The sequence below is a fragment of the Coregonus lavaretus genome (assembly GCF_964263955.1).
Source record: "Coregonus lavaretus genome assembly, chromosome: 29".
NCBI classification, from domain to species: domain Eukaryota; kingdom Metazoa; phylum Chordata; class Actinopteri; order Salmoniformes; family Salmonidae; genus Coregonus; species Coregonus lavaretus.
The window spans coordinates 15,192,428-15,201,265 of record NC_140016.1 but is presented as its reverse complement, the minus strand read 5'-3'; the positions used below and the strand labels follow the sequence as shown (position 1 = coordinate 15,201,265).

Sequence of the window (8,838 nt, the reverse complement as noted above, 5' to 3'; positions counted from 1 at the left end):
GACATGTGACCCCGGCCAACTGCTTTATCCAGACACCTTGAAATATTAAAGATAGAGCGAAAAGAAAGAGTATGGGAAAGGGGGGGGGGGGGATGCTGGCCCCATCCGCCTAACTCTAGGCTTCTCAGGCGCGTTTTAAGCCTATGGTATTGACAGAAATCAGTCTCTCTTCTGTTTAAGTCTGCTTTTAATCTGAATGTGTAACCTGGTATGATATTAAAATGCTATTACCTAGTTATTACAAAATTGGTCATCATCAACCACCAATGCAAAGTTACATTCAGATTTGACTAGATCCATAAGTGTAGGGTTAGTTGTGATTGTAGCTGTCTGAGACAACATGTATGCTTTTGTCTGAAACACAGTACTTCAATGAGAAAAGAGGGTTAGTTTAAAATTGAATTATTCGTCCATTTTATCACCAGATGAGGGCACTGCAGCTGCAAAATGACAGTAAGACAGAGACTGCTCAGTGAAGACTGGATGAGAGTTGTGTGAGTGCTTCACAAGTCTGAACTGCTTCACAAGTCTGAACTGTAACTAAAGTATTGAAAGTGAGTTCTTGGCCACTTTTTACAACAATTTCAATGTGGTTGAGATGTAAGCCTATTGCTATTGATATAAGTCATTTAAGAAATTGCTTTTTAAGGTCAGAATACTTTACAAAGACAGGGTCAGCAAAATGAGAAAGAAAGCAACCAATCTTTGTTCCATTGCTGCCTTCAACTTATTAAATAGGCTACAGCATAACTATGTTTAAGCAGAGTCCTTGCCGTTGTCACTCAGTCATTCTAAATGCATTGTCATATCCACTTCTATTTTAACAACACCCTGCCACTAGAAACACTCAATCAAGATTCACAGTATCTGCCCACAATTAGCCTAATTTAACTGGACACTAGGCTATATCACCTCGTTAGGTAAAATCCACAAATATAACATTCTCGGATCAAGTCCCGTTAGTTGCAAATGCACTCAAATGTTGGACCTAAAATGGAAACTTCAAAAGATTTCCCTGTAACTCATCAATTGCAAACCCATTGCTTTGTGACATCTGCTGATGTAAAAAGGGCTTTATAAATACGATTTGATTGATTGATTGTTTGTAACTCATTCCAAAATTACATAGACTTTATTATTTTACTTACTGATCATAAAAAGCACATGAGGGCCATTAAAAAAAGTTAGAATAATAACTTATTTTCGGCTGATAGTGACATCAGCGCAGTGCGATCCAGTATGTGAATTTGGGGGTTGGAAATAGGTATGAGTTTTCTCGCGGACTCCAGGCTACATGCGCTCCGCTGAAGTTCTGTGTTCTTGTGTTTCCAAAAGGCATCAATTGGAATGGGACTGTGTGATGAGTACTAGCTGGAGTTACCGCAACACATCTGAAACTGTACTTTATGTACTAAGCTAATTGGATTTTTTTATTATTATTATTAATTAAGCATTTGGGATAGTTACTGATGAATATTGTTATAAGTGAAATTACGTACGAATCTGGATGAAGAAGGTTTTGAAATTGGAAATGAAATTATTTTCTTCATTCTCTAATATTTCTACAGTTTTGTATCAATGGTGAGGAAAAGGCAGAAAACGTATCGGACTTTGAATGAGCGCAACTCCACATCGATTTTCTTTGGGAAGGTACATAACTTTGAGAAACTGATTTGATCTATTCATATTCTTAACTTCTGGACCTTTTAGCCTTTAATTGAACTGCATCTACCTTTTATTGTGAAATAGTTGCGTATACCGTTTGGGGATTCCACCTTTCAGAAAAAATTTTCTTTAGTGTTTCATTATTTTTGTTTTAAATACTATTTTTGCCACCGTGGATACCATGCTACCGAATGTGCATGAGAAGTGGACGGCATATCACTGGGGGATATGGGTTCTGATGTGCGGATTGCTGTGCTCTGCCACGGTGAATGGATGTCCTCACAAATGTAGTTGCTCTGGATCTCATGTGGATTGCCACGGTCAAGGCTTCAGGACCGTGCCAAAAGGAATACCCAGGAACGCAGAACGTTTGTAAGTAACACAAAAACCTTTTGGGCATCATCACTCCACTTCTGTCCATTTAAATTGTCAGAGGCTAGGTGGTGTATGAGTGGTTAATTGAATAATATACCGAGCCTATTGATTGTGGTTGCAAACCGTAATAAGGCTATGAAGATGCGACACATCTGGCACCTGCCTTGCCTGCGTGCCCGAGAAGGGTGCAATTGCGGCCGCAATTCGGGGTGTTCCTTCATGTGGGCATTCCTGCATCTGCAGGAACCCCTCTTTATACTTCTATTGATACATTCTTAAGTTAGGACAGGTGGGAGGTGGCGACACTCCAATGCAGTAGGTGGCGTTAATGTACAATAACATTGGATGCCAGCCGTTGATAAACCCCACAGAAGAAAGGGCGACAACGGTTGCTAGCTAGCAGTACACCTGTAGACAGTGTCCTTCGGCCCCACCTGTCGGGCAATGTTTTTCCGCAGTTCTGTTAACGACGGTGAGGGCAGGTGTTTGGCAGGCTGGAGCGAAGGACATCCTGGTAACTCAAACAGGTTATTTCCTGGTTACTCATAAAGGTTCAGAGGTTTAGTGCTTTTATATTTAATAATCTCAACCCACCCAGTTCATATTCATTTTATACTGTAGATAGGCACACGTTATCTTGTCTGGTTTAGCTATAGCAAAATCTTTTTTGCTCATATGATTTGAAAAACTAATAATCAGGAGTAGGCAGTGCCATAAGTAAGTGAGTAAACTGAGATATGACTAAGGAGTTAATCAGTGCAATTTTTCCATAAATAAACAGGTATTTTACCTCTTCATGGTGGCAGGATCTTGTCTATTTTTATTAGTTTTCATTGTGGAGAGCTCATTTATATATTTTGTGATATGAATACCAAGTATGTCTACTTCACTGTCAGCCCCTTTTATAGGTAAACTGCAGGGTAATGTAAAGTTGTGATTTTTAAAGATCCAATACGTAATATGGTACACTTATCATAATTAGGTTTTAGTCCAGAAAAGTTATCTAGATCTTCAATGTGTTTTTTTGCATATCCCAACTCCTCCTCGGAGAGTCGGGTCACAGCCAGGGTCAGTCATAATCAACGGCAACCCTGGAGCAGTTAAGATGAAATGCCTTGCTCGAGGGCACATTGACAGATTTTTCACCTTGTCGGCTGGAGGATTCGAACTAGCAACCTTTCAGGTTACTGGCCCAACGCTCTAACTGCTAGACTACAGCTTCACTCAGAATGCATCTTGTGCAATAAAGGAGTGAGTCACCTGTATTATTGTTCATTGATTAATTATTGCCATTACCATTAGTATCTATCTATTTATCCTGCTACTGGTCACTATTACTCCTGTTTACATGTATATATTACCATTAGTATATTACCATAGTATTTATATATTCCTGCTACCAGTCACTTTGAAGCCCTGTTTACATGTATATCCACCTATCACGCCTACACTGACATTCACACAGTCAAACACTCACACTAACACACGCCCACTCACCACCACACACACACACACCCACTACTTATGCTGCTGCCATACAGTTTACTATTATAAATATTTATCCTGCTACCAGTGACTTTCTCCTAGCCTCTGCCTACATGTACATATCTACCTTAATACTGCGGTATCCCTGCACATTGTACATTTGGTACTGGCACTGACCCCGTATATAACTGACCTTGTATATGGCTCCCTGTATATAGAGTGGGGAAAAAAAGTATTTAGTCAGCCACCAATTGTGCAAATTCTCCCACTTAAAAAGATGAGAGGCCTGTAATTTTCATCATAGGTACACGTCAACTATGACAGACAAAATGAGAAAAAAAAATCCAGACAATCACATTGTAGGATTTTTAATGAATTTATTTGCAAATCATGGTGGAAAATAAGTATTTGGTCAATAACAAAAGTTTCTCAATACTTTGTTATATACCCTTTGTTGGCAATGACACAGGTCAAACGTTTTCTGTAAGTTTTCACACACTGTTGCTGGTATTTTGGCCCATTCCTCCATGCAGATCTCTAGAGCAGTGATGTTTTGGGGCTGTCGCTGGGCAACACAGACTTTCAACTCCCTCCAAAGATTTTCTATGGGGTTGAGATCTGGAGACTGGCTAGGCCACTCCAGGACCTTGAAATGCTTCTTACGAAGCTACTCCTTCGTTGCCCGGGCGGTGTGTTTGGGATCATTGTCATGCTGAAAGACCCAGCCACGTTTCATCTTCATTGCCCTTGCTGATGGAAGGAGGTTTTCACTCAAAATCTCACGATACATGGCCCCATTCATTCTTTCCTTTACACGGATCAGTCGTCCTGGTCCCTTTGCAGAAAAACTGCCCCAAAGCATGATGTTTCCACCCCCATGCTTCACAGTAGGTATGGTGTTCTTTGGATGCAACTCAGCATTCTTTGTCCTCCAAACACGACGAGTTGAGTTTTTACCAAAAAGTTATATTTTGGTTTCATCTGACCATATGACATTCTCCCAATCCTCTTCTGGATCATCCAAATGCACTCTAGCAAACTTCAGACGGGCCTGGACATGTACTGGCTTAAGCAGGGGGACATGTCTGGCACTGCAGGATTTGAGTCCCTGGCGGCATAGTGTGTTACTGATGGTAGGCTTTGTTACTTTGGTCCCAGCTCTCTGCAGGTCATTCACTAGGTCCCCCCGTGTGGTTCTGGGATTTTTGCTCACCGTTCTTGTGATAATTTTGACCCCACGGGGTGAGATCTTGCATGGAGCCCCAGATCGAGGGAGATTATCAGTGGTCTTGTATGTCTTCCATTTCCTAATAATTGCTCCCACAGTTGATTTCTTCAAACCAAGCTGCTTACCTATTGCAGATTCAGTCTTCCCAGCCTGGTGCAGGTCTACAATTTTGTTTCTGGTGTCCTTTGACAGCTCTTTGGTCTTGGCCATAGTGGAGTTTGGAGTGTGACTGTTTGAGGTTGTGGACAGGTGTCTTTTATACTGATAACAAGTTCAAACAGGTGCCATTAATACAGGTAACGAGTGGAGGACAGAGGAGCCTCTTAAAGAAGAAGTTACAGGTCTGTAAGAGCCAGAAATCTTGCTTGTTTGTAGGTGACCAAATACTTATTTTCCACCATAATTTGCAAATAAAATCATAAAAAATCCTACAATGTGATTTTCTGGAGAAAAAAAATCTCAATTTGTCTGTCATAGTTGACGTGTACCTATGATGAAAATTACAGGCCTCTCTCATCTTTTTAAGTGGGAGAACTTGCACAATTGGTGGCTGACTAAATACTTTTTTACCCCACTGTAGCTGACCCTGTATAGAGCTGACCCTGTATGACCCTGTTTATTTTCTACATTTTGTTACATTACAGCCTTATTCAAAAATTGATTTAAAGAACATATCCTCATCAATCTGCTCACAATACCCCATAATGACAAAGCGAATACAGGTGTTTAGAAATGTTTGCAAATGTATAAAAAAATAAAAAACGGAAATATCACATTTACATAAGTATTCAGACCCTTTGCTATGATACTCGAAATTGAGCTCAGGAGCATCTTGTTTCCATTGATCATCCTTGAGATGTTTCTACAACTTGATTGGAGTCCACCTATGGTAGATTCAATTGATTGGACATGATTTGGAAAGGCGCACACTTGTCTAAATAAGGTCCCACGGTTAACAGTGCATGTCCGAGCAAAAACCAAGCTATGAGGTCAAAGGAATTGTCCGTAGAGCTCTGACAGAGGATTGTGTCGAGGCACAGATCTAGGGGAAGGGTACCAAAAAATGTCTGCAGCATTTAAGGTCCCCAAGAACACAGTGGCCTCCATCATTCTTAAATGGAAGAAGTTTGGAACCACCAAGACTCTTCCTAGAGTGGGCCGCCCGGCCAAACTGAGCAATCGGGGGAGATGGGCCTTGGTCAAGGAGGTGACCAATAACCCAATGGTCACTCTGACAGTGCTCTAGAATTCCTCTGTGGAGATGGGAGAACCTTCCAGAAGGACAACCATCTCTGCAGCAGTCCACTAATCAGGCCTTTATGGTAGAGTGGCCAGACGGAAGCCACTGCTCAGTAAAAGGCACATGACAGCCCGCTTGGAGTTTGCCAAAAGGCACCTAAAGGACTCTCAGACCATGAGAAACAAGATTCTCTGGTCTGATGAAACCAAGATTAAACTCTTTGGCCTGAATGCCAAGTGTCACGTCTGGAGGAAACCTGGCACCATCCCTACGGTGAAGCACGGTGGTGGCAGCATCATGCTGTGTGGGTGTTTTTCTGTGGCATTGAGACTAGACAGGATCGAGGCAAAGATGAACGGAACAAAGTACAGAGAGATCCTTGATGAAAACCTGCTCCAGAGCGCTCAGGACCTCTGACTGGGGCGAAGGTTCACCTTCCAATAGGACAACCACCATCCTGAGCACACAGCCAAGACAATGCATTAGGGCTTCGGGACAAGTCTCTGAATGTCCTTGAGGGGCCCAGCCAGAGCCCGGACTTGAACCCGATCGAACATCTCTGGAGAGACCTAAAAATAGCTGTGCAGCAACGCACCCCATCCAACCTGAGAGAGCTTGAGAGGATCTGCAGAGAAGAATGAGAGAAACTCCCCAAATACAGGTGTGCCAAGCTTATAGCATCATACCCAAAAAGACTTGAGGCTGTAATCTCTGCCAAAGGTGCTTCAACAAAGTACTGAGTAAAGGGTCTGAATACTTATGTAAATGTGATATCTTTGTTTTTCTATTTTTAATAATTTACTAAACATTTATTAAAACCTGTTTTTGCTTTGGCATTATGGGGTGTTGTGTGTAGATTGATGAGAAAAAAAATAACATTTTAATCAATTTTAGAATAAGGCTGTAACCTAACAAAATGTGGAAATAGTCAAGGGGTCTGAATACTTTCTGAAGGCACTGTAGCTGACTCTGTATATAGCTGACCCTGTATATAGCTGACCCTGTATATAGCTCCCTGTATGTAGCACCCTGTATATAGCTCCCTGTATATAGCTGACCTTGTATATAGCTCCCTGTATATAGCTGACCATATATATAGTTGACCCTGTATATAGCTGACTCTGTATATATCTCCCTCTATATATCTCCCTGTATATAGCTCCCTGTATAAATCTGACCCTGTATATAGCTCCGTGTATATAACTCCCTGTATATAGCTGACCCTGTAAAGAGCTGACTCTGTATATAGCTGACCCTGTAAATAGCTCCCTGTATTTAGCTGACCCTGTATATAGCTGACCCTGTATATAGCTCCCTGTATGTAGCTGACCCTGTATATAGCTGACCCTGTATATAGTTGACCCTGTATATACAGTGGTGTGAAAAAGTGTTTGCCCCCTTCCTGATTTCTTATTTGTTTGCATGATTGTCACACTTAAATGTTTCAGATCATCAAACAAATTTAAATATTAGTAAAAGATAACACAAGTAAATACAAAATGCCGTTTTGAAATGAATGTTGTTATTATTATTAAGGGAAAACAAAATCCAAACCCACATGGCCCTGTGTGAAAAAGAGATTGCCACCTACAACCTAATAACTGGTTGGGCCACCATTAGCAGCAACAACTGCAATCAAGCGTTTGCGATAACTTGCAATGAGTCTTTTACAGCGCTGTGGAGGAATTTTGGCCCACTCATCTTTGCAGAATTGTTGTAATTCAGCCACATTGGAGGGTTTTCGAGCATGAACTGCCTTTTTAAGGTCATGCCACAGCATCTCAATAGGATTCAGGTCAGGACTTTGACTAGGCCACTCCAATGTCTTCATTTAGTTTTTCTTCAGCCATTCAGAGGTGGACTTGCTGGTGTGTTTTGGATCATTGTCCTGCTGCAGAACCCAAGTTCGCTTCAGCTTGAGGTCACGAACAAATGGCCGGACATTCTCCTTCAGGATTTTTTGGTAGACAGCAGAATTCATGGTTCCATTTATCCATTTATTCCAGGTCCTGAAGCAGCAAAACAGGCCCAGACCATCACACTACCACCACCATATTTTACTGTTGGTATGATGTTATTTTTCTGAAATGCGGTGTTACTTTTACGCCAGATGTAATGTGACACAAACCTTCCAAAAAGTTCAACTTTTGTCTCGTCAGTCCACAGAGTATTTTCCCAAAGGTCTTGGGGATCATCAAGATGTTTTCTGGCAAAAATGAGACGAGCCTTAATGTTCTTTTTGCTCAGCAGTGGTTTTCGTCTTGGAACTCTGCCATGCAGGCCATTTTTGCCCAGTCTCTTTCTTATGGTGGAGTCATGAACACTGACCTTAACTGAGGCAAGTGAGGCCTGCAGCTCTTTGGATGTTGTTGTGGGGTCTTTTGTGACCTCTTGGATGAGTCGTTGCTGCGCTCTTGGGGTAATTTTGGTCGGCCGGCCACTCCTGGGAAGGTTCACCACTGTTCCATGTTTTCGCCATTTGTGGATAATGGCTCTCATTGTGGTTCTCTGGAGACCCAAAGCTTTAGAAATGGCTTTATAACCTTTTCCAGACTGATGGATCTCAATTACTTTCTTTCTCATTTGTTCCTGAATTTCTTTGGATCTCGGCATGATGTCTAGCTTTTGGTCTACTTCACTTTGTCAGGCAGGTCCTATTTAAGTGATTCCTTGATTGAGAACAGGTGTGGCAGTAATCAGGCCTGGGTGTGGCTAGAGGAATTGAACTCAGGTGTGATAACCACAGTTGAGTTGTGTTATAACAGGGGGGGGCAAACACTTTTTCACACAGGGCCATGTAGGTTTGGATTTTGTTTTCCCTTAATAATAACAACCTTCATTTCAA

The 8,838-nt window shown here is 41.6% G+C and overlaps 1 protein-coding gene across 1 annotated transcript in view; it reads left to right on the top strand.

The window, feature by feature from the left end:
- Positions 1–1,615: 1,615 nt before the first annotated feature.
- slit3 (slit homolog 3) overlaps positions 1,616–8,838 on the top strand; it is a gene marked incomplete at its 5' end in the record, with an annotated part of 237,039 nt that continues 229,816 nt past the window's right edge. Inside the window, 2 exons of the mRNA XM_084147010.1 lie at positions 1,616–1,650; positions 1,828–2,037. Coding sequence (XP_084003136.1) covers positions 1,616–1,650; positions 1,828–2,037 — 245 coding nt within the window. The remainder of the gene's footprint in view (positions 1,651–1,827; positions 2,038–8,838) is intronic.